This window comes from Phocoena phocoena, chromosome 3, assembly GCF_963924675.1.
Source record: "Phocoena phocoena chromosome 3, mPhoPho1.1, whole genome shotgun sequence".
Classification (NCBI taxonomy): Eukaryota; Metazoa; Chordata; class Mammalia; order Artiodactyla; family Phocoenidae; genus Phocoena; species Phocoena phocoena.
Genome location: NC_089221.1, coordinates 81,948,609 through 81,976,129, shown reverse-complemented (window position 1 = coordinate 81,976,129; position 27,521 = coordinate 81,948,609). Strand labels below are relative to the sequence as shown.

Below are 27,521 nucleotides of genomic sequence, written 5' to 3'. Positions count from 1 at the left end.
TCTCTCTCTCTCTCTCTCTCTCTCTCTCACACACACACACACACACACACACACACACAGAATTATTATTATGCAGCAGTTAAAAGGACCAAGCTCTTCAAGGAGATTTACAATAATGATTTCTTTGGGGGATGATATTCTATTGTTTACATCTCTTTTAGCAAAGCAATGCGAATGTGAGCTATTGGTTGGGTATCACAAAGAACTTCATTAAACAGAACTGAAAATAATCATTTAGGATACAAACTGTTAAACGAAATTCTACTTTATTTTTTCAGTTTACTTGTCAAAGTACCTCCTGACTCATGGAATTAAACTGCTCAACACTTACCTTCGAGGATGATTGACATCAAACAATGTGTTATCATCATCCTCATCATCTTGTTCTAAAGGTGTCAATTCCATGTTTTCTATGTTAGTGTCCAAAACTCCATATCTCCTAGTCTTTCGGTTTCTTCTTCTCATCCTATTAAATAGAACATATTAATGAATAAAAATTATTTGAATATGGTATACATGATCTTTATACTTACTTGTAAACTAAAAATAAATTATCCCAGTTTCTGACATTGGAGGCATTCAATATCAGAATGTTTACATTTCAGAAACGAAACCAATTTACCACCTAGGATTATTAATTAAACAAAAGCTACTCCTGTATGTTTGTGTGCCATCACCATTTCTTCTGTCTGACATACCTTCTTCTCTTTCTGTCAACGTATAATGTTGATAGATAATCCCTCAAGTCTTAGTTCTGGTACAATATTTTTACTGAAGGCTTATGTTCCAGCCTTTTCTCCATCTCCTCCATGCCTTCTTACCACTGTGCAGCGTTAGGTACTTTCTGCCCCACTATGAAACTGTATGTATATATGTACTCAAATTCTAGACTAGGTAGTGTACACTCCTGGCTGCATATCAGAATCACCTAGGGTATTTAAAAAAGCTCCTTACTCGGGCCATACCGCCATACAATTAAATTATAATTTCCAGGGATAGGAACTAGACATCAATAGCTTATTAACGTTCTACAAGTGTCTCCAATGTACTGAAAGCCACTATCCTAGATCAATGGTTCTTGAAGTGTCGTCCTCTGGATCAGCAGAATCACAGTCATCTAGGGGCTTATTAGAAATGCAAATCCTCATGCCCACCCGGACCTAGTGAGTAAGAAACTTTGAATTTGGCGCCCAGAAACCAGTGTTTGAACAACCACTCCTTGTGAGTTTGATGCAAACTAAAGTTTGAGAACTACTGCTCTAGAGGAGAGAAAATATTTTAATATTTAACTATTATCTGTATATATATGAAGGCGTCTCATGATTTAGAACCCTACTGTCTCCTTCTCTCTCAAATAACTTGTTCTTTTCCTTCTAATTATTTATCTCAGTTTGCATTTATGTGTGCTATGTATGTATTTATTTGAGTGTTTATTTGCCTGTCTCTCCCACTAAGTTGCATGAGGGGAGAACCCATGCCTATCATGTTCACCACTGTATTACTACTTTGTAGCACAGTGTCTGATTAAGATTCCCCTTAAATATTTGTTGAGGGTCTGAGTGACATCATATTCTAGTTCAGTGATCCAAATCTGACCCTGAAATCAATGCCTATATCACCTCCAACGTAACAACCTCAACTCTATACACACAGAAAAATGTTTCACACAAGTATCTATGGGAGTTTAAAAACAAAACAGAAGATAGCAAGTAATAACGAATAAGTTTACTTAAATTCTGATTCACTTTGTATGAGGTAATAAGTGTGATAAGAAATACTACAACTATAGCACCAAGTATAGAGCAATATGAGCCTCTGTAAAAATGATAGTGGGGACCCCTAGGAGACAAACTGTCCTGTGTGTGTATATATATTTGAGTCTTACTAAGAAATATTTGAGTCTTACTAAGCATCAGGCATTGTGCTAGCTTCTGGGTATAAAGTACCTGGCTGAGTGATCAAAATTTACAAAATATTACCAACTTTAGGTAAAAACCGAGATAATTTCCACTAATTACTGCCTAAAAATCTATTCTATATGCCCACCCAAAGATGGCAGAAAAGGAAACCGAGGTTTAAGTATAGTATTTAGAGCTACAAATATAACCAGTGAAAGAGTTAATACTAATAACTGGCAAAAATGAGGTAGAACTGGTGATGGTATGAAGTGTAAGCCTGTCTTTATATAGTGAAAAATTACATGTGTTTAGGTTGTTAAATTTACAAGTATATATATGTGTGCATGTTTCTATGCATTGAATATGTGTGTATGCTGATAAACATACACATACACACATACCTTATGTAGACCAGAAATCTAAACTTTTTTCTGTAAAGGATCAGACAGTAAATATTTTAGGCACTGTACATCACATATGGTCTCTGTCACACATTCATCTTAACTTCTTCAGTTATTATTTTGATTTTTTACAACGCTTTAAAAATGTAAGACACATTCTTGGCTCATAGGCCTTAGAAAAACAGGTCAGCAGACTGGATATGTCCTATGGGTCAGTTTGCCAATCTCTGATTTAGACTTATGAAAGTAATTCACAGAAGAACTAAGAACAGAAATGACAGAAGTACTGACACTGGAAGTAGGAATAGAAGGTACAGGGGAATTATAATTCACTATTGGTCTTTTTGAACCACATGATTTAATAACATTTGCACGCATTGCTTTGATTTTAAAAAGTGAATACATAAGAATGAGTGAAGCCACTTGGCAGCTTAAGTTAAGAATATTCAGAGTCATAATTTCTTCTCTTCCCTTTTGCCAGTCTGTTGCTCAACTTTCTAAACCATATGGCTTCCAAACATTCTGGCATTTTCAGTCATGTGAAATTATTTTTGGAAATAAACTAGATTCTTTCAAGTCACATATTACATATCAAATAGTCAATATGTTAATAACCAGGTCATTGTCAGTCACAGGATACCTTGCCAAGTCTTTAAAAAGGAAATGATATGAACATAGAGTTTAAGGACTTTTGACATCTCAGCGGACACTCTTCTCCACTTCCAAGGTCATCATCATACCTTGAATGATTTTCCAATCTTTCAATGAGTGGCTAATCTAATCTGCCCAATAACACTGTTTTCTCTTTCTGTTTAAACATTTGGTGTGAGCACTTTATCATTTATTTCAGCTTCTACTATCTTTTAACGTGTATATAAATACCACTTTCTGAATCCAAACTCTTTAATAAGAATCTACTTCATATGCAAAGACTGTGTACTCTCAGGCACCAAATAAATAGGGGAATGCAGTTCAGTTAAAATGAATTTAGTATTTTAGTAAACGTCACTAATTCATACAAGAATAAGTCAAATAAAAAACTATATATTGTTAAATAGAATTTAAGCTTGAAATGCAACTTCCCTAAGAATGTCTTTCCTAAGTCCAAGGATATAGGCGGTGATGGCTGCATGGTCATGACAGCTTTATGGCCATAAAAACATCAAATATAATAAAACGCATCCATATGCAGTGATTTTTCTCAGCGAAAGCCAGAAACACTTATAAAGCTTTAAAATTATTGGGCTGATTCAGTGAACTGCCTACTTAAAATACTAATAAATATGAAGTGAAAAATACAATACACATAAAAATATACTGAAACTTTAAGTAAAAAGGCTACTTCCATTTTTTAATATGCAGTGTACATTATTTTTAAACAAAAGAGAGGAGGATTTAAAATTCATGCAATTTTAACAGCTATGGCTCTTTTCCTACAAATTAATGTTTTCATTAAGCTCATGATGCCCAATTTGTCCAAGTATGTTAACAACTACATACATATAATCATAGATATGCAGTTTTCTACCAGACATAGTAAACGCATAACTGCAACCTGAAAAAATATTTTGTTGGCTCTTCAGGTAACAAAAAAATTGGGACTTTATCTATAAATGTGTAGAGGAAAATATGGAGGCCTAAGAAGGCAAAAGAAAATAGCAATATGGTTTATTATTATATTGAATTATATTCATTCATCACATGGCAATCACAGGTAAATGATCTGGATTAGATACCTTCCAGGTATTCAAGTTATTATTCAAATAGCTATCTAAAATAGATGCAGATTCCTCTATGTTCCATTATACTTAGGTCGGTAAGAATTATTTCTGTTTAAATAACATGTAAAAGCTACAGTAGAAAAATAAAACTAGATTACTAAGTAAGGTTGATAAAATTTTATGTAGAAATGTATGGTGCCACATAAAATAAACACAACAGAATAAAACTCCATTTCATTTTACTACTCTGTGAAAGGGAGAAAACCAATCAATGTAACCTGCTGTAACTTGCTGTACCGATCTGATTTTCTTGTTTTAACTGAATGCCTGTAGGGTATTATTAAGTAAGGAATTATATAAGTAATATTATTTCTTAATTTCTTCTATTACGCATTCAAAACTGACTGAGGAATATAGTATTTAGTGCATATTTTATAGACATACACTCTCCTATATGATTAGGCACAATGATAAAGCAGAGTAAATCTTAATAAAGGTATGACTAATGATACAGAATTTGTTTGCCTTGACTTTTTTTGGCAAGAAAAGTGAATTACTGATCAAGAATGGTTTTGGAACTCATTTTTTTTGTACTGAGACATAACTAAATAAAAATTGGTGAGCCACAGTTTTAGTTGTCTATGATATTCATGAAGAAATTCAACCCAATATATAACACACAGTAAAAATTATTTTATCTGAAATCTCTCTCATCTTCATCTCCCATTCACCAAACCTAATCCATCACTGAAATGTCACGTTTTTCAAGAAGCAGACACCAGTAAGAGATGAGTATGTTATGAGTTGAATTGTGTCCCCTGAAAATTCATATGTTGAAATCCTAATCCTTAGTTGCTCAGAATGTGATGGTGTTTGAAAACAGGGTCTTCACAGAGTCAAGTTAAAATGAAGTCATCAGAATGAGCCCTACTCCAACATGACCAGTGTCCTTATAAAAAGATGAAATTTGGAGACAGATATGGATACAGAGAGAACACCAAGTGATCATGAAGCTGGCCCATCTAAAAGCCAAGGAGAGAGACCTGGAACAGAACCTTCTCTGTATTAGTCTGCTCAGTTTGTCATAACAAAATACCATAGTTTTGATGGCTTAAACAACAGAAATTTATTTATCACCATTCTTGCGGCTGGGAAGTCTAAGATGAAGGTACCTGCAAGATAGGTTTCATTCTGAGGCGTCTTCCCTTGGCTTGTAGGCAGCTGTCATTTCACTGTGTGCTCACATGATCTCTTCTTCAGGTGTAAAGGAAGAGAAAGAGAGCAATCTGGAGTCTTTTCCTTTCCTTATAAGGGATCAGCCCTATTAGAGAGGGCCCCTCCCCTATGACCTCATTGAACCTTTTTCGCCTCCTCACAGGCTTTATCTTCAAGTACAGTCACATATGAATTTGGTGGGGGGGGGGGGGACGTAAACATTCAGTCCAGAACACTCCCTCATAACTCTCAGAAGAAACCGACACTGCCAATACCTTGATTTCGAATGTCTAGCCTCCAAAACTGTGACGTGATAAAATTTTGTTAAGTTCACCTAGTTTGTGGTACTTTGTTATAGCAGCCCTGGCAAACTAATACAGTATGCAGAAGATTTATCAGGGGAAAGGCTTCTGAAGGATAAAGAGGGAGGAAGCTGGAGACGAGGAGGAAATCCTACAGAGGGTGATACAGGTCTGACACCTGTGAGAGTAGAAAGGAAGGATGACAGGATAGGAACAGCAGTACCAGTGCAATGCAATTCTGAGAAAGTTTTGACCAGACCAATGGTATGTCCTTAAGCAAAGGTTGCCTATTAGAGAAGGGAGTCCTCTTTCAGTCATGATGACCAGATCTGGCTACATTCAATCATTGGCTGGAAGCAGGTTTAGGAATCATGGCACTGGCATGGATGTTGTGACAGATCCAAAGCTGTGGAAACTAGAGGCTATCCCCACAGCAGGGTCTCTTAAAGGGAGGTTTGATCAGTGTACTTCCATGGCTGCCACAATCACAAAGTCCAATTGACTGAACTTCCTAAGAATCACTGAAGTTCACTTATAGTGCTTACCACTGCTACTATCTATTGCCTTAATTATTAAAATAGCTTTATAACTGTCTACCTCTGTCTACTCTGGTCACTCAGCAATCTCCCCTCTAAAATTACCAGTGGTTTCCTACTGCTTGGCAGTAAATGATTCTGTAATAAGGCCTATAAAGTTCAACACAGGATGGCTCATACTTTTCTCTCTAGCCTCACCTTGCTCTTGACTCTACATTCTACTTCACTTTCTATACTCCATTGACAAAGCCTTCCCTCATTCCCTCATAATAGCTATGCTTTCTCTTACACTGGCACCACAATATGTGGTACTGCCTATTCATTTTACAAGGAAGGCTTCCCTAATCTACCCAGCTAGGTCACAAGCACCTATTATTGGCTTCCATACCACCCATGCATATATCCTTTGAAGAACTTATCAAAGATGTACTTGCACACTTATTTTTGTAACTTTTTATCTTCTCTATTAGACCATTAATTTCATGGGAACAGGAAATAGATCTGTTCTTATCACTCTGCCTACAGCACACAAGGACTGGTATAAAGCATATGCCTAGGGCTTCCCTGGTGGCGCAGTGGTTAAGGGTCTGCCTGGCGATGCAGGGGACGTGGGTTTGTGCCCCGGTCTGGGAGGATCCTGCATGCCGTGGAGCGGCTGGGCCCGTGGGCCATGGCCGCTGAGCCTGCACGTCCGGGAGAGGCCACAGCGGTGAGAGGCCCACGTACGGCAAAAAAAAAAAAAGCATATGCCTAATAAATATCTGTTAAATTATTTAACTGAAATATTCAGATTCACCATAGGTCTTGCATATTCTCTGTATAACAAAGACACCTACAATTTTATATGCAAATCATCACCTCTGGTATAAGAGAAGCCTGAAAGAACACCATCTCCAGAACCATACCACAGCAAAACCTAAGGGATCTAGCCAATTTTTATATTGTAATTTGGATAATAGCCCCCTGGCTTAGGACACACACACACACACACACACACACACACCCACCCACACACACAGTGCTAGAATAATTAAGCATATTAAACATGCATTCACTCCAGGACCTCTAAGATACTCATTTAGGATGTTTTAGGTAGATTAGCCTACCTGCTTTAGCCCAGGTGATTCTCATATGCTACCTCAATTAGAACCACCAATATTCAACTTGTATCCTGTGCTGTGGAGTTTCATTTTTATCTTTTGGGTATATAAATTTATCATATTATAACATGTAGTTATTCTTCATTTACACACTAAATAATTGAAGTTTATCCTTTCAAAACCCAAACTATTGTTTTTCTTTTAAAATCTCAGCATTCTACATAGAGACATATCCAACACTAGAGCTATCCATGCCTTAATATATAGGATAAAATGAGTTAATTCTACTCTTTTTGATCTCTCAAGGATCATTGTAATTATACCACTTTAGTGTAAAGCAACGGTGCTGTCATGAGTTATTGACTCCAAGTTGATAGACTACAGAACTTTTGAATCTTTTTGGCTTCTTTTCATAATTATTCTTGGGTCCTCTCTTTTGGCTTATAAGTTACCAGGCTCTGTCACTATCACAAGCTTGACCAAGTGCAGCACTAAATAGAAGATTCCCCAGCAAGGTATCCTGCCACTCTTCATCTCCTGTAACATGTTCACTGCTAATACCTAAAAGTTAAAAAAGAAAAGATCAAATGCATGTTTATCTATGTTTAGGTTATTGGAATGTTGCTTTCTCTGATAGACCCCTTTTCTAAACAAGCTCCCTATAATTCAGCATGTACGATCAGTTCTTGTGTTTAGATCTGTCTCCCATTTGATGGTATTCTGGTGGATACCCCCAGGTGAAGTAAACCTTAAGTAAATGTCATATAGCTTAGCTATGAAGTATCCTACGTGAAGGTGCACAGCACATAGCTCCCTTGTCATCTTTCCTCTTTGTCTTTATATAGATTTCCTAGTGTTCTCTTTTAGGCCCTAGAATTTGGGATGTGAAGACTGATAATTCTCCTGACCTCCACCTCTAACAGTTCAGCATGGGTTTATTCCCCAACCGACTTTAAAGTCTTATTTACAAACCAGCGCCTCTAAGATTCATCCCGCCTCACCTTTGACTGGCTCTATGACCAACATTCTAGCAGATTTCTCTTACAACCTCCTTCTTTCTCCTTGCTCCCACCCCATCTCTAGCCTTGTCAGACCTAACCTCTTGCTGATTATAGTTTAAGAGGTCAAACACCACAGAGTATGGTATGGGGGAAATACATTTTTTTACAGAAAATACTGTAAAAACCCCCCAAATATATTACAATAGCAATTCTAGATACAGAAAAATTTCACTAAGAATATTACTATTTACCGAGTGTGCACATATGTCAGGCATTGAGCTAAGCAGCTTGCAAGCATTACCTGATGTAATCCTCACAGCAATCCTATAAGTATCCTCATTCTAAACATAGAAAGTCAAAGCTCAGGAAAAATTAAATTTGGGACAGTAAATGGTAGAGCTAGGATCCAAATACAAGCAGGTTGATTCTCAAGTCTAGGTTCTTAAACATTAAGCTATATTGTTTTCCTAATGATTCAAAGTAATTCTAACCAACGTCCAAAATTAGCTACCAAACAGTCTTCTGATCCCTTATACAATGATCTTACATTATACCAGTCTGGATATATTGTTTTAAGTGAATTGCATTTTCGGGTTCATCCTTTCATGGTAAAAAGTAATGACTTGGTAGCTACTTACAATAATAAGTACATTTATGATGTTCTGGTTAGGCCATCTCTTAGTTTTGATCACTGTAACAGTATCTGCTTTTTGTTTATCCTAAAGGAAACTCTCTTCTGCCTTAACAGTACCATGATTTTGGTTAGACAGCAATTGAGCCCAGCCCTAAGAAATATATAATGATCATAATAATTGGTGCAACCAATCATGAAAATATAATTTCCCTTTTGCCAGTCATTGTCTAGGGCTAAATAGATGAAGCAGTTCAGACAAATGAGATAGAAGGGGTTAACTCAAGTAGTGGGGTTTCTGGGAAAGATTTTTCTCCTTGATAAAAAAAGAACATCGGAAGAGAAGGCCTCTTTTCAGGCCCCCTTCCCTCTTTCCTATTTGAGATACTATTGTGTGGGAACATAATGCTTAAAGCTGAGGTAGCCATCCCATGGTGAGACAAGGAAAGAAAAAGCCAGAATCCTTGATAATCTCACAAAGTCACTGAACTAAGCCTAAGCCTGCTCGTATTCATGATAAGAAACAACTACAAAACATGTCCCTATGTTAAAGTCACGTTTAATTGGATATTCTATTACTCACAGGTAAAAATCTCCTAACTGATAAGGGCGTTGAGCATCCTAGCTTCTCTGAGTTAGGTTACCAGTGTTCCATCACCCACTTGTATGTTTCCATATGATTCTCTTCATTTTAAGAATCTGGATTTAAAGGTGGCCCATCTGATAACTTGTCCAACTACTTCTTTACATAGTCCACATTCAGCACCATTCTATAAACACTTCCCAACGACTGTGTCATACACGCAAATGGTTTACTGATGTGCCAAAACAAAGATCTCCTTAGCCCTTTGGAGTAGCTAACAGGGTCCAACGTAGACAGAGATCAGGGCAAATAGTCTCAAGCATTTACCCTACATGAATATCAATTTCTAAGTGTGGCATGGCACGAAAAAGGTGGGGGAGCACTACCCTGGCCCAAATTCCCCAACAAATTCACCTCATTACTTTTATCTCCCAGAACTGCACATGATAAATATTGTTTAAATACAGAAAACCCCATTATCATATGTAGAAGAACAGACTAAAGAGATAGCTTTAGAAGCACGAAATCATCTGTGTGAAACTTTTGAAAATTGTAGATCACTATAGAATTTAAGGACTCTTTCATTCAATTACAAATAAATAAATAAAAAGAAGCACTCTCAGAAGCCTAGATTTTTGTCCTTATTATAAGAGAAAATGGAAAAGATCCATGGAAGAGATCAGAAAAGAGTGATAAGAAAAATAATAATCATTATCACTAGTAAAATTCATTGAGCAGTTATTATGTGCCAGGAACTGTGCTAAGTACTTGGTATAGGTCCTTGAAACAATCCATTCTGGTAAATACTATCATTTTCTCTATTTTACAAAACCTGAGCTGAACTTTAGAGCTGCTGTGTAACTTACTCAAGAGTACACAGCTCTTGGGATTAGAACTCAGAAAGTCTGACTTCCCATAAGACTATACTGAAAAGGGGTTAAAATAGTAAAAAGGATCAAAAGCCAATAGAGGAAAATTACTCAAGAATTAAATGATTGGTAACAAATGCAGTAGAGCTATTCAGAATAAAGACCCTTCTGGTAGAATAAAGAATATTTGGTAGCTTGGAGGTGATTAGTGACCTTACAGACTGCTGGTCAAATTGCATGACACTTTTTGAGCCACTCATAGGGACTGGCATTTCAAACTGCTAGGCTAAAAAATATCTAGCAAGGCGGGTATGAATAGTTTATATTCTTCCTTGATTCCTAGAGCAAAGATGGATCAGAGAGGTGTAAATATGTTGTTTCGGTGATGGTATTCTTTTCTTTTTGCACCCATATTCCTTTATTGGTAGTATCTCTACCACAATAAACTGTCTGGTGAGATGATAATTAAGATTCCCAACACCTCTGCCAATAGATAGACTTAATTTATTTCTCCTTCCATGGAATTTGATTCCTAAGCTGAGGGACAAAGAGACTGAAAACTACTGCGTATCTATACAATGGTATGTTCCTGCAAAGAAACCTGTGTGGTATTTTGATGTCTTGTCTCCTAAGCTGACTTAGTTTCTGCCTGTTCCCAGAACCGATTCTCCAGTTTCTCTTTGACTTTCTGAGATCTCAACATTCTTCCAGTAAATCCCCATTAGTTTAAGTTAGCCAGGCTTGTTCTATCTGTTTAACTAAAATAGTAACTGATAGAAGCAGTAATCTAATATTCCTTTAATATTAGAATGAAGCATGAAAGGAAAAGTGTACAGGAGGAGAAAGATGGGGAATGTTATTTCTTTTGAAAAACATAATAAAATAATTGTTTTCCCTACCCAAACATTTATTTTCTCAGTCTAATCAAACTTAGTTCATTTACTAAATGTCTGAGTGCAAACACTGTACTTAGCCTTGGATAAAAAATGATAAGTAGGGCTTCCCTGGTGGCGCAGTGGTTGGAAGTCCGCCTGCCGATGCAGGGGACACGGGTTTGTGCCCCCGTCTGGGAAGATCCCACATGCTGCGGAGCGGCTGGGCCTGTGAGCCATGGCCGCTGGGCCTGCACGTCCGGAGCCTGTGCTTCGCAACGAGAGAGGCCACAACAGTGAGAGGCTCGCGTACCACAAAAAAAAAAAAAAAAAAAAAAGATAAGTAAATAGCCTTTGTTCTCATGTTTTTGAGTCTTCCCCAGACTCACACTGATCCCCAACAAGAACTAAGAACACTCATTCATTAGGCAACTACTTACTCAGTGCCTACCCTATTTTGTACATAACGTTCAGCACTGGGGATATAATAGAGAATGTGACAGCCTCTTCTCATAAAGACTATGTATTAATCTTAGGAAGCCTACTCTGTTCCTTCTCTCTATATATATTTCAATTTCTATAGAGAGAATCTAATTGTTCTTTGGAATATTTCCAGACTCAAAGGGAAAGTTATCTCTAGTTACACATTCATTATAACTGAATTAGATTAAAACAATATGGACATTTCAGGGACTTCAACTACTTTACAAGTAAAATATTCTGTGTTTTCACATATCAGTTAATGAAATGATGATTTTGGCCCATTCTTCCCCCTTGGCACAAATAAATAATGCTGCTTTGTTGTCACAACTATTTTGGAAGTTGGGGGGTCAAAATGGGCATTCACCAAAATGAATAGTTTTCATCCCATAATCTGGAAGCAAAAAGCATCAGTTCTGAACATTGCCCAGACATTGTTAGCATCAGTCAAGCTTTGGACATCAGGTGGCCAACTAAATTTAGGACTTGGACTAAATGAATGTACTAGATGCTGGTTAAAGAGTCCAGTTTTTCTTAGCCATAGGTTCAGAATTTGGCTGTTAACACACAATATTAGTGAGTCATCCAACAGAATCAGACTGAAAAGACTGTACCCTTCCAAGCTTTACAGAAATGAAGATAGAAAATCAATGGCGATAAACAATTATATATAAGATTATACATAAGGTGGAAGCAAAATGAAAAAAGATCATCCCCAAAAAGTTATCATCAGACCCATTATTTATATGTATATGAAACATAACACTTAGGATACTCTGGATATTTATAGGAAATATACAGACAGCATTAACTAACAATTATATAGTGGGAAAAGTAATTACTGCTTCAATTTTCTTCTAATATTTCTTTATATCAAGAAGAAAGTCTCAGTTTAGTGGTAATATGTCTGTAACACCTCATTTTCTAACTCCCTCTTTAATAGAAAGTGGGCCTGGATTTGCTGGGTTTTGTGAACCAACAGTATATAACTCAAATAATATTGTTCCCACCAGTGGTTCTCAAATGTTTTGATCTTAAAATTCCTTTCTGTTCTTAAAAATTATTCAGGACCCCAAAGAGCTTATAAATATGTGGATTATATATATATATATATCAATTAGGTGGATTATTAATATGTTAATTAAACCTAAGAAAACTTTAAAATATCATTTGCTTTTTAAAATTAGAATAAATCCACTACATATTAACATAGTTTCTGTGAAAAATATATTATCAAAAAGAAAACAGAAAAAGATGAAAATTGGCATAGATTTAGATTTTTCAAATCCCTTTAATGTCTGGCTTAAATGGATAGAACTAGATAGAAAATGAAAAGAGAGATAATAGAAAACAGCTAGATTTTCATATCTGCTTCTGCCTTCAATCATTTGCAATGTGTTGTTTGGTTGAAGGATATAAAGAAAATCCAGGTTCATGTAGATATGAGCTTGGAAAAGGGAGGTGGATTTTAATAGTGTTTTCAGATACTGGTGTTTATGCTATTTTGATAGTACACCCAAACTCAACAAGAAGTAGTTTCTTAAAAGCTAGTTGCAATGTGTAATTTGAAACTGTATCAATGAACTTCTTGTGCCCTATAAACTTAGAATGTATTATTTTGAAAATAGTTTTGATCTTGCAGATCCCCTGAAGAGGTCTCAGAGAACCCTCCCACCCTCCAGGGTTCCCTGGACCACTGGCTTACATTGTACTTCTTCAATCAGTTATTTAAGCCAAGGGATGTTGGTTTTCTGTTCACAAAATAATAAATAGATATGTTTAAAAGGAAACTTTCAGTTTAAATAAATCCACTTAAAGAAATATATGAAATAGTAGAGGGTAGGCAGTTACAGGAAAAGATGTGAAATAGTTTAGAAAACAAACCAGTGCATTCCTATAAACCTATCCTCTACTGTATTTATACAGGAGGAAACTACACAGTGCTTCCTCAGCTCTTCTCTTGGCTGGCTCCTTTTAACAGTGAGGTCTTGGCTCTGCATGTCAGCTCTTCAGAGAGGTGGTACCCAACTAACCCAGTTAAAGAGGCTTTATTATAGATTTCCAAATCAGTCTTACTACATAGTTGAAATATTTTAATATCATGATTGATGCCATAAAATAACTTTACTTCAGTAACAGTGGAATGTATCAAGTGGAAGTTACTTACAACAGTAACAAGTGTCACTAATTGAATTATATAATTCCTTTTCTACTTGATAAGGCATTAAAAGGAGTAGAAAAATAAGTGACAGTCTTCTACTTTTACTCATAACCTGGTACAACATAAAGACCTGGTCTACTTCATCACAAGGTTGATCATAGTCTTAGGACACAGACATCACGTTAATGGGAAAAAAAGGCAAACAAAGCAAACAATGGATTTTACAATCATAGATGGTCATTAGACTCCATGGGACACAAATTAAACCACTTTACTCTTCTAGGTCAGTTTCATCATATATAAAGTGAAAGATGTCATTTACATGTCCATATCTGTACCAAATCTGAAATTTAAGTAATTCTATAATCTAACATTCTGTAGTAAGAATAGGCTAAAAAAACTATTCATTTGTAAGTTTCAACTTCTGAATGACTTAGATTTATAGATGAATTCACTTTGCAAAGGTTTTTTGTGTGTAAGATATCAAATTTATCCATTTACTCATTCAAATTTTTGCAAATTTAAAATCAGGATAGGATAGTTAGGATATTAAACGTATGTACCAATATTAAAACAGGATCATATTTATGACACCCCCCCCCAACCCGGCATAGGTATTAGTTTTCCATCTTATCATGCAACTGGTAACACTTTGCATTGAAATATTTAGTGCCATGTAAAAGAATGCTAGATGTTTCTAATAGGGGCTATGACAAAGATTGAATCATACAAAATTGTCAGTATTCCCAGTTAAAAAAGGTGGAACATAAGAAATTTCATATGGTACAACCGAATTACTAAGGTGGTGGAGGGGGAAGATGGTGGAAGAGTAAGATGTGGAGATCACCTTCCTCCCCACAGATATATCAGAAATACATCTACACATGGAACAACTCCTACAGAACACCTACTGAACGCTGGCAGAAGACCTCAGACCTCCCAAAAGGCAAGAAACTCCCCACGTACCTGGGTAGAGCAAAAGAAAAAAGAATAAACAGAGACAAAAGGATAGGGATGGGACCTGCACCAATGGGAGGAAGCTGTGAAGGAGGAAAGGTTTCCACACACTAGGAAGCCCCTTCGCGGGAGAAGACTGCAGGTGGCGGAGGGGGGAAGCTTCAGAGCCACGGAGGAGAGCGCAGCAACAGAGGTGTGGAGGGCAAAGCAGGGAGATTCCCGCACAGAGGATCGGTACCAACCAGCACTCACTAGCCCCAGAGGCTTGTCTGCTCACCAGCCGGGGCGTGCAGGGCTGGGAGCTGAGGCTTGGGCTTTAGGGAGAGGTTGGAGCTCAGGGAGACGACTGGGGTTGCCGGCATGAACACAGCCTGCAGGGGGTTAGTGCACCACGGCTAGCTGGGAGGGAGTTCGGGGAAAAGTCTGGACCTGCCGAAGACGCAAGAGACATTTTCTTCCCTCTTTGTTTCCTGGTGCGCGAGGAGAGGGGATTAAGAGCCTTGCTTAAAGGAGCTCCAGAAACTGGCGCGAGCCGCGGCTAACAGTGTGGACCCCAGAGATGGGCACGAGATGCTAAGGCTGCTGCTGCCGCCACCAAGAAGCCTGTGTGCGACCACAGGTCACTATCTACACCTCCCTTGCTGGGAGCCTGCACAGCCCGCCACTGCCAGGGTCCCAGGATCCAGGGACAACTTCCCCGGGAGAACACACGGTGCGCCTCAGGCTGGTGCAACATCACGCCGGCCTCTGCCACCGCAGGCTCGCCCCGCATCGTGCCCCTCCTTCCCCCCCCCAGCCTGAGTGAGCCAGAGCCCCCGAATCAGCGGCTCCCTTAACCCCGTCCTCTCTGAGCGAAGAACAGACGCCCTCCAGTGAACTACACGCAGAGGCGGGGCCAAATCCAAAGCTGAGCACTGGGAGCTGGGTGAACAAAGAAGAGAAAGGGAAATCTCTCCCAGCAGCCTCAGGAGCAGTGGATTAAAGCTCCACAATCAACCTGACGTACCCTGCATCTGTGGAATACCTGAATAGACAACGAATCATCCGAAATTGAGAAGATGGACTTTGAGAGCAAGATTTATTATTTTTTCCCTTTTTCCTCTTTTTGTGAGTGTGTATGTGTATGCTTCTGTGTGAGATTTTGTCTGTATAGCTTTGCTTTCACCACTTGTCCTAGGGTTCTTTCCGTCCGTATTTTTATTTACTTTTTGATAAAAATTTTTTCTTAATAATTATTTTTTATTTTAATAAAATATTTATTTTAAATAAAATATTTATTTTATCGTACTTTATTTTATTTTCTTTTATCTCCTTCTTTCCTCCCTCCCTTCCTTTCTTTCCTTCTTTGTTTCTTTCTACTTTTTCTCCCTTTTATTCTGAGCCATGTGGATGAAAGGATCTTGGTGCTGCAGCCTCCCAGCTCCACGTAATATCAAACGGCGAAAATCTCCCAGAGATCTCCATCTCAACACCAACAACCACCTTCATTCAACGACCAGCAAGCTACAGTCCTGGACACTCTATGCCAAACAACTAGCAAGACAAGAACACAACCCCACCCATTAGCAGAGAGGCTGCCTAAAATGATAATAACTATACAGACACCCAAAACACACCACCAGACGTGGACCTGCCCACCAGAAACACAAGATCCAGCCTCATCCACCAGAACCCAGGCACTAGTCCCCTCCACCAGGAAGCCTACACAACCCACTGAACCAACTTTACCCACTGGAGACAGACACCAAAAACAATGGGAACGACGAACCTGCAGCCTGCAAAAAGGAGACCCCAAACACAGTAAGATAAGCAAAATGAGGAGACAGAAAAGCACACAGCAGAAGAAGGAGCAAGATAAAAACCCACCAGACCTAACAAATGAAGAGGAAATAGGCAGTCTACCTGAAAAAGAATTCAGAATAATGATAGTAAAGATGATCCTAAATCTTGGAAATAGAATAGAGAAAATGCAAGAAATATTTAACAAGGACCTAGAAGAACTAAAGAGGAAACAAGCAACGATGAACAACAAAATAAATGAAATTAAAAATACTCTAGATGGGATCAATAGCAGAATAACTGAGGTAGAAGAACGGATAAGTGACCTGGAAGATAAAATAGTGGAAATTCTGCAGAGCAGAATAAAGAAAAAACAATGAAAAGAAGTTAGGACAGTCTCAGAGACCTCTGGGACATTAAATGCACAAACATTCGAATTATAGGGGTTCCAGAAGAAGAAGAGGAAAAGAAAGGGACTGAGAAAATATTTGAAGAGATTATAGTTGAAAACTTCCCTAACATGGGAAAGGAAATAGTTAATCAAGTCCAGGAAGCACACAGAGTCCCATATAGGATAAATCCAAGGAGAAACACACCAAGACACATATTAATCAAACTGTCAAAAATTAAATACAAAGAAAACATATTAAAAACAGCAAGGGAAAAACAACAAATAACACACAAGAGACCCCCATAAGGTTAACAGCTGATGTTTCAGCAGAAACTCTGCAAGCCAGAAGGGACTGGCAGGACATATTTAAAGTGATGAAGGAGAAAAACCTACAACCAAGATTACTGTACCCAGCAAGGATCTCATTCAGATTTGATAGAGAAATTGAAACCTTTACAGACAAGCAAAAGCTGAGAGAGTTCAGCACCACCAAACCAGCTTTACAACAAATGCTACAGGAACTTTTCTAGGCAAGAAACACAAGAGAAGGAAAAGACCTACAATAACAAACCCCAAACAATTAAGAAAATGGGAAAAGGAACATACATATCAATAATTACCTTAAATGTAAATGGATTAAGTGCTCCAACAAAAATGCATAGACTGGCTAAATGGATACAAAAACAAGACCCATATATATGCTGTGTACAAGAAACCCACTTCAGACCTAGGGACACATACAGACTGAAAGTGAGGGGATGGAAAAAGATATTCCATGCAAATGGAAACCAAAATAAAGCTGGAGTAGCAATTCTCATATCAGACAAAATAGACTTTAAAATAAAGACTATTAGAAGACACAAAGAAGGACACTACATAATGATCAAGGGATCGATCCAAGAAGAAGATATAACAATTGTAAATATTTATGCACCCAACATAGGAGCACCTCAATACATAAGGCACATACTAACAGCCATAAAAGGGGAAATCAACAGTAACACATTCACAGTAGGGGACTTTAACACCCCACTTTCACCAATGGACAGATCATCCAAAATGAAAATAAATAAGGAAACACAAGCTTTAAATGATACATTAAACAAGATGGACTTAATTGATATTTATAGGACATTCCATCCAAAAACAACAGAATACACATTTTTCTCAAGTGCTCATGGAACAATCTCCAGGATAGATCATCTCTTGGGTCACAAATCAAGCCTTGGCAAATTTAAGAAAATTGAAATTGTATCAAGTATGTTTTCCTTCCACAGTGCTATGAGACTAGATATCAATTAAAGGAAAAGATCTGTAAAAAATACAAACACATGGAGGCTAAACAATACACTACTCAATAATGAAGTGATCACTGAAGAAATCAAAGAGGAAATAAAAAAAATACCTAGAAACAAATGACAATGGAGACACGATGACCCAAAACCTATGGGATGCAGCAAAAGCAGTTCTAAGAGGGAAGTAGCAATACAATCCTACCTTATGAAACAGGAAACATCTCAAATAAACAACCAAACCTTGCACCTAAAGCAATTAGAGAAATAAGAACAAAAAACCCCCAAAGTTAGCAGAAGGAAAGAAATCATAAAGATCAGATCAGAAATAAATGAAAAAGAAATGAAGGAAACGATAGCAAAGATCAAAAAAACTAAAAGCTGGTTCTTTGAGAAGATAAAATAGATAAACCATTAGCCAGACTCATCAAGGAAAAAAGGGAGAAGACTCAAATCAATAGAATTAGAAATGAAAAAGAAGTAACAACTGACACTGCAAAAATACAAAAGATCATGAGAGATTACTACAAGCAACTCTATGCCAATAAAATGTACAACGTGGAAGAAATGGACAAATTCTTAGAAATGCACAATCTGCCAAGACTCAATCAAGAAGAAATAGAAAATATGAACAGACCAATCACAAGCACTGACATTGAAACTGTGATTAAAAATCTTCCAACAAACAAAAGCCCAGGACCAGATGGCTTCACAGGCGAATTCTATCAAACATTTAGAGAAGAGCTAACACCTATCTTTCTCAAACTCTTCCAAAATATAGCAGAGGGAGGAACACTCTCAAACTCATTCTACGAGGCCACCATCACCCTGATAACAAAACCAGACAAGGATGTCACAAAGAAAGAAAACTACAGGCCAATATCACTGATGAACATAGATGCAAAAATCCTCAACAAAATACTAGCAAACAGAATCCAGCAGCACATTAAAAGGATCATACACCATGATCAACTGGGGTTTACTCCAGGAATTCAAGGATTCTTCAGTATAAGCAAATCAATCAATGTGATATACCATATTAACAAACTGAAGTAGAAAAACGATATGGTCATCTCAGTAGATGCAGAGGAAGCTTTTGACAAAATTCAACACCGATTTATGATAAAAACCCTGCAGAAAGTAGGCACAGAGGGAACTTTCCTCAACATAATAAAGGCCATATATGACAAACCCACAGCCAACATCATCCTCAGTGGTGAAAAACTGAAAGCATTTCCAGTAAGATCAGGAATAAGACAAGGTTGCCCACTCTCACCACTCTTATTCAACATCGTTTTGGAAGTTTTAGCCACAGCAATCAGAGAAGAAAAGGAAATAAAAGGAATCTAAATTGGAAAAGAAGAAGTAAAGCTGTCATTGTTTGCATGTGACATGATATTATACATAGAGAATCCTAAAGATGCTACCAGAAAACTACTAGAGCTAATCAATGAATTTGGTAAAGTAGCAGGATACAAAATTAATGCACAGAAATCTCTGGCATTCCTATACACTGATAATGAAAAATCTGAAAGTGAAATCAAGAAAAGACTCCCATTCACCATTGCAACAAAAAGAATAAAATACCTAGGAATAAACCTACCTAAGGAGACAAAAGACCTGTATGCAGAAAATTATAAGACACTGATGAAAGAAATTAAAGATGATACAAATAGATGGAGAGATATACCATGTTCTTGGATTGGAAGAATCAACATTTTGAAAATGACTCTACTACCCAAAGCAATCTACAGATTCAATGCAATCCCTATCAAACTACCACTGGCATTTTTCACAGAACTAGAACAAAAAATTTCACAATTTGTATGGAAACACAGAAGACCCCGAATAGCCAAAGCAATCTTGAGAACAAAAAATGGTGCTAGAGGAATCAGGCTCCCTGACTTCAGACTGTACTACAAAGCTACAGTAATCAAGACAGTATGGTAGTGGCACAAAAGCAGAAATATAGATTAATGGAACAGGATAGAAAGCCCAGAGATAAACCCACACACATATGGTCAACTTATCTTTGATAAAGGAGGCAGCAATATACAGTGGAGAAAAGACAGCCTCTTCAATAAGTGGTCTGGGAAAACTGGACAGGTACATGTAAAAGTATGAGATTAGATCACTCCCTAACACCATACACAAAAATAAGCTCAAAATGGATTAAAGAGCTAAATGTAAGGCCAGAAACTATGAAACTCTTAGAGGAAAACATTGGCAGAACACTCTATGACATAAACCACAGCAAGATTATTTTTGACCCACATCCTAGGGAAATGCAAATAAAAACAAAAATAAACAAATGGGACCTAATGAAACTTAAAAGCTTTTGCACAGCAAAGGAAACCATAACAAGATGAAAAGACAACCCTCAGAATGGGAGACAATACTTGCTAATGAAGCAACTGACAAAGGATTAATCTCCAAAATTTACAAGCAGTTCATGCAGCTCAACAACAAAAAACAAACAACCCAATCCAAAAATGGGCACAAGACCTAAATAGACATTTCTCCAAAGAAGATATACAGAGTGCCAACAAACACATGAAAGAATGCTCAACATCCTTAATCATTAGAGAAATGCAAATCAAAACTACAATGAGATATCATCTCAGACCAGTCAGAATGGCCATCATCAAAAAATCTAGAAACAATAAATGCTGGAGAGGGTGTGGAGAAAATGTAACACTCTTGCACTGCTGGTGGGAATGTGAATTGGTATAGCCACTATGGAGAACAGTATGGAGGTTCCTTAAAAAACTACAAATAGAATTACCATATGACCCAGCAATCCCACTACTGGGCATATACCCTGAGAAAACCATAATTCAAAAAGAGTCATGTACCAAAATGTTCATTGCAGCTCTATTTACAATAGCCAGGAGATGGAAACAACCTAAGTGTCCATCATCGGATGAATGGATAAAGAAGATGTGGCACATATATACAATGGAATATTACTCAGCCATAAAAAGAAACAAAATTGAGTTATTTGTAGTGAGGTGGATGGAGCTAGAGTCTGTCATACAGAGTGAAGTAAGTCAGAAAGAGAGAGACAAGTACCGTATGCTAACACATATATATGGAATCTAAGAAAAAAAATGTCATGAAGAACCTAGGTGTAAGACAGGAATAGACACAGACCTACTAGAGAATGGACTTGAGGATATGGGGAGGGGGAAGGGTAAGCTGTGACAAAGTGAGAGAGTTGCATGGACATATATACACTACCAAATGTAAAATAGCTAGTGGGAAGCAGCCGCATAGCACAGGGAGATCAGCTCAGTGCTTTGTGACCACCTAGAGGGGTGGGCTAGGGAGGGTGGGAGGGAGGGAGGCACAAGAGCGAAGAGATATGGGAACATATGTATATGTATAACTGATTCACTTTGTTATAAGCAGAAACTAACACACCATTGTAAAGCAATTATACTCCAATAAAGATGTAAAAAATAAAAAAGAAACTACTGCTAAAAGAACTTTTCTTCTTTTACATTTTATAAAATAAAGTACCCATATAATAAGGTCACTCTGCATTAGTATTAATTTACTCAAATATTAAGATTGATTTAGAGGTTCGGTACTAACTTATAACTTATAAATGAAAGGGAGCAAGTACTTGGTGGTTTAAATACTCCCAAATGTACCACAGACTTTTAAGACATTCATCCTCAGTCTCTCACTCAGGCAGGAATCCATGATACTGGGGGTGGGAAGAGGGCAACGCCAGGTCAAAAGATAGCCCATTTCAGGCCTGCGAGGGAGGCTCATCGAGGCTTCGCCTCACCTGACCGTTCTGACGACGAAGTACACCAGCACCGCGCCACTCACCACCATCAACACGGTCAGGGCTCGTTGGGTCATGGGCTTGTCGCCGGGGTTGGGGCTCACAGAGAGGACGCCACCCACTGGGCCTTCTTCCCCCGCTTTCCCGCCTGGGTCTTCGGCTGCAAGCCCCGCACTGGGAGTGCTGCTATTGACGCCCTCGGCGCCCCGTGGTCCCTCGGCTTCGGCCGGAGCGCGGCCCGGGGACTGGGCAGTTGTGGGGCCGGACGGCTGAGGTGGCAGGGTTCGCGGCCCACGGTCCGGAGGCATGGGATCCGGCACGGCCTCGGCCGCCTGCAGCAGTACCTCCAAGGGCCCTCTCAGCTCAGGCAGCAGTAGCAACAGCAGGAGGGCGGAGGCGAGCAGGTGGCTGAGGCAGCAGCTACAGTGCGTCGCCTTCATTTTCCCCGGACCGCCCTCTCACCACGTGGGAGCTGCCGGGCCCGCCGCCCTGGCTCCAGGTGGGACCATGGGCGCAGTGAAGAACGAAGGGTGACCAAATCCCGGGCTAAGACCCGGCCACAGCAGCTGGCAGAAGCGTCAGCGGCCGCAGCTGCTGGGAGAACCGGAAGTTCGTACATCTCAGCAGCCACTGCTACCAGGGACGCTTTCGGTTGCTAACATGCCGGGGCTGGCGCGTTCCGTGACGTCAGGCGCGCAAGGCCATCTGCGCACGCGCCCTGCCAGGGGCGCGGGGAAGAGCTCCGTGGTTGGCTCACAAGTAAGAAAGTAAACAAAAAAAGGTGTTTAAAGTGTGCAGGAGCTCTTTGCATGAAGAAACCATGAGAGATTGGAAGCTCGTAATTTGAGTTCGTTGGTGCAGAACTGCAGAAACACAGCTAATCATTTATTAAGACCGCCTTGACGTTTCCCTCAGCTCAGGTACAAATTTTAGACAGGTTTCTTCCTGCCTCTAGGTCCTTGACCTCTCTTTCTTTAGGGCATTTACGTTAGAAATCTTGTAACTGTACATTGATTCTCTGCATTTTTGAAATATAAATCTTTAAAAAAGTTCTTGCCGGTGATACAACCCAGGGCTTTCTTAAGGAACAAGGAGCCATCCTTTTGAAAAATGCCAACAAAGAAGATATCCCTATTCCCCAGTCTCTTTGGAAGGGTAGGAGCCTAACTTAGGCAGGCATCTTGTTTCAATTTGTAAAACTACCTCCTGCCACAAAGCTACGAGAAATTTTTACTTTTTCTTTGGGTAAGGCTAATTAGTAAACAGAATTGGCCGAAGAGCCTCCCTACTCTTAAAATCTCATAAGCTTTTTGTTATTTTCTGGTGAGTTGAGCTCAGAGTCCTGGCCCCTCTTCTCTATTGCAGTAATCTTGGAGAAGTCTTCCTTGCCTGTTTAACTTCTGCGGTACGCAGGCCTCTCACTGTTGTGGCCTCTCCCGTTGCGGAGCACGGGCTCCGGACGCGCAGGCTCAGCGGCCATGGCTCACGGGCCCAGCCGCTCCGCGGCATGTGGGATCTTCCCGGACCAGGGCACGAACCCGTGTCCCCTGCATCGGCAGGCGGACTCTCAACCACTGCGCCACCAGGGAAGCCCTGCCTGTTTAACTTTGACATCAGTAACATGGAACTTTGGTTTGAGCAGATACAAACAAACACCAGACCAGAAGTCAGAGTTAGTATTTGTTCTTTTAAAAACGTATTCATTCAACAAATTGTTTAGACTTTCTACTCCTTTCTTAGCACTGGGTCTGAGTATTAAATAGTAGGCAAGTAAGATATCCTTGCTCTCTTAGCACTTAGGTTCAAATGGAGATAACAGAATAAACACTTGCATTCATTCTGATTCTGAAGTGTGTGTTATAAGTGACAAGTACAGAGTCCACAGTAAAAATTGTGTAAAGGACTATTGTAGGTAAGGTGGAGAGGATAGTGTCTTCTAGCTGCTTGGGGGTAACAGAGCAATGCAGTTGCTCCTGCCACGTAGAATTGCAGGGACTAGGCCTCTTAATGCTGGGTTCCAGTGTGAGGAAGACCATTGGTGACAAACCCTAATTTTAGCTTCCAGCCTGGGCATTTATCAGTAATGAAGTGGCTCCTTGCGTTTCTTCTCTCCCTCATTCACAACCTTATTCAGAGTCAAATGTGGAAGAGAGTTAGTATGTAATGCCACTCCCTTCCACTCCTCAAAAAAGTCCAATATTCCACAATCAAAAAACAAAAAAAGTTCATCATCATCTTTCTTTCTTTACAGTATCTCATTTTTACCATTGTGTTCCTTGTCTTGATTAATGGCATTATTCTTCACTCAGGTGTTCAGGCATAAAATCTTGGAGTCATCCTTTACCCGTGGCTTTCCACTGGCATCATTGCTTGCCAGTAACTGCAAAGTGCTAAATAATTCTGAAATAGCAGAGTTAAACTAGTGATTCCAAATAGTTAGAGCATATCATGTTCTAGTGTTTCTCCAAATGTGATTCTTAGCTACCTGAATCAGAATCAGAAATGGGATTTGTTAAAAATGCAGGTTCTAGGTCACTATTCCAGAAGTTCTGAGCCAGAATGTTTGGGATTGGGGACATGGACTCTGTATGCATTTTTATTAAGCTCTCAGGGTAATTTTTATTTGCACTAAAGTTTAAGAATCTCTTCTCTCTCTCACCACCTATGTCCAAATGTTGTCAAATTTTCTCCATTTTCCTAATGTCTCTGTCACTAATCAACTCTTTTCTGTTCCCTGCCTCTGACAAGGGATTATTTTTATATTGCTAGAGATCTTAAATCTGCAGATTATTGTGTTTTTTGCATAATACCGTATTATTTGTAAAGTGTCATGAAAAATATTTTCAATTCAATCACAGGAACTAGGAGCAAGTTTCCTGGGAGAAAATATTGTATTTTGCTTATATAATATAAAATGACAATTTGGGGGCACACATGTCTATTTAAAAGACAGATTGTCAAACTAAGTATAATTGGTGCTTCTGAATTTTTTCTATTAATAATAATAATATTTGTTCATTTACATGTTTTCATTTGTCTCGCAAACAAGTAGTGCCCATCACTAGAGATTTAAAAACATATAGGGGAGAAAAATTATTAGAACAAGTAATTTATATCAATTTACTTAAATTAATCTGCATACTAGGAAAAGACCACCATTATTCTAATTTATCAGGGAACACTCCAGCTGACAGAACAACAGTCTTTCGTGGAAATCTGTAAAATACCACTGGCCTGATAAGGAAAATCTAACCCTCCCTCCCTGCTCTAGTATTGAATAATAATTTTGAATATTAATTAAGCATCTATTGTGTACCAGATATCATTTTATCAAATGTTAAATGATTATCTTTATTTAGTCCTTACCAGAAAAAAACAAATAAACTAAAACAAAACCATTATTATTCCTATTTTACAATTAAGGAAACTGAGATCAAGGATAATCAAACTGGTAAAAATCAACATGAGTAAAAACAATAGAGCTGGGCAGTGAACCCAGGCAGTCTAGCAGCAGAGGTGGGCTATTGCGTGCTACATTTTATTTTCTCCTAGTTGTAGGTTTCCATGATTTGAGTCTAGCTTATTGTCTCAATCAGCTATTGCTAGATTAATGCTGCATAGCCAGTAACTAAAAAGATATCAGTGGCATACAGCAAATAAACATTTATTTTTTCTCCTGTGTTTTTGGTAAAGGTGGGATTGACTAATTTAAGTTGACCTTGTGAGTAAGTGGAAAGGGGATGGGGAATGGGCATAAGGAGAAATGAGGAGCTATGTATGTCTGTTTTTTTTTTTAAACAGTGAAAACAACTGGTTACCCAAAGTCCCACCTTGACACACATCTCACTGGAGAGAGGTATGTCACATGGCCACTTCTAGCTTCTGGGAATCTTGGAATTTTAATGTTAAAATGGACATATTCTAGTCCCTGACAAAATTTTTTTATGTTAGCAAGAAAAAAGAAGACAATTTATATTGATAGGCATTTCATTTTCAGTTCTATCTAATAGAGAACAAGGCTCAAATGAGTGTTCTCTGGTGTCAGAATTCCCTACCTTCCCTCTTCCCCTCCCATTAAGGAAGAGGGAAGGTAGGAGGTTGGCTCAGCTGGAATGGTCATTCATAGCGACATCTGATAGATTGAGTCTCTTATACTTTAAGTGGCAGTTTATTGCCACATCAGGTGGGACTGTCTATACCCTGAAGTCCAAAAAGAAAAAGAGTTCAATATGAAAAGAGAATACAAACTGATCACAAAACCAGGAAGTCAAGAGATTGTACTAAAGAGCTCAAACGTGAAGGCAGAATTGGAATGTCAGAGGACAACTAAAGAGCAACAGTTCAAGAATAAGAAGGAACAGTGTTGAGGTAGGTACCACATAACCAAGTAGGTATATGAATAAATATTAGGGTTAAATATCTAAAAGAAAATGACCATGTAAATGGGCTATGGTTCCTGAGAGGAAAGAAACAAGGTGAGCCCCACAGTTTCCCTGGATCTCTGCCTGGGGAAAATTTCCCAGCTGTAGTGCATCAACCTGGAGTTCAATCAGAATGTGCAAGTCTCTCATCTGAAGAGGCAGAGATCAGAGTTCTGGGCTTTTGAAGTGGTTGGGATCTGTGGGCCAGGGCATTAAGAGAAGGAGTCTGTGGAGGTCATGAAGTTCATGTGGCAGTTTCCCACACACCCTTGACTGAGAGCTGGGCAGTACCACCAAACACAGCCAACAAAGTTAATAAGAGACTGGCTGTTACAGAGGTAAGAGCAGAACAGAGAGATTAGACATTAAGCAGTGCTGGGGGACTTCGAACTTAGGGCCCAGACTTCCTGAATAGACCCTTTAACACCTCCTAACAAAGTGGGAATCAAGCTGAATCACTGCTTTATGATAAAAGCCACACCCAGAGAAAGGCCCTGTTTATACCCACTTTAACAAAGCTTAAAACCAAGCCCTAACAAGATTCTTAGAGGACACAGAGTTTTGAGATTGGATCTCACCAATTTACAGGGACTTGGAAAACAGAAATGATACAGTCTCAAGAACAGAGATCTAAAAAGATTCAAGAAAAAATGAACAAACCCCCTTGAACTTATGGACCAATATTACACAGTTTAATATATATGCATTGGAGCTCCAAAAGAAAAATCATTATAATGAGGCAATAAATATTTTTGAAAAATGATTGAAAAACTTTCACTTACAGTTCCAAGAAGGTCAGAGAGCAGTTAGCAAGATAAATACCAAGAAAACTGCATATAGGCATATCAGAGTCACACAGAGAGTCACGGATATCAGAGTCCAAATTAGAACGTCTTGAAAGGAGCCACAGAAAAAAGATGCATTCATTACAGAAGAACAATAATATATATGAAGGCAGAGTTCTCATCGGAAACAATGAAGACCAGGAGCGGTAGCATCTTTAAGGTGCTAAAAAGAAATTAAAAAGTTATCCATCTTGAATTATATATCCAGTAAAATTATCTTCCAAAAAATATGGCAAAATAAAGATATTTTCAGGCAAGTGAAAGCTGAGG

The 27,521-nt window shown here is 38.6% G+C and overlaps 1 protein-coding gene across 1 annotated transcript; it reads right to left on the bottom strand.

The window, feature by feature from the left end:
- Nucleotides 1-327: 327 nt before the first annotated feature.
- FAM174A (family with sequence similarity 174 member A) lies at nucleotides 328-22,425 on the bottom strand. Its single transcript, XM_065875529.1, has 2 exons — nucleotides 21,986-22,425; nucleotides 328-466 (listed from the first exon to the last, which is right to left on the bottom strand). The coding sequence occupies exons 1-2, from the start codon at nucleotides 22,423-22,425 to the stop codon at nucleotides 328-330; spliced, it is 579 nt and encodes a 192-aa protein (XP_065731601.1).
- Nucleotides 22,426-27,521: the final 5,096 nt, after the last annotated feature.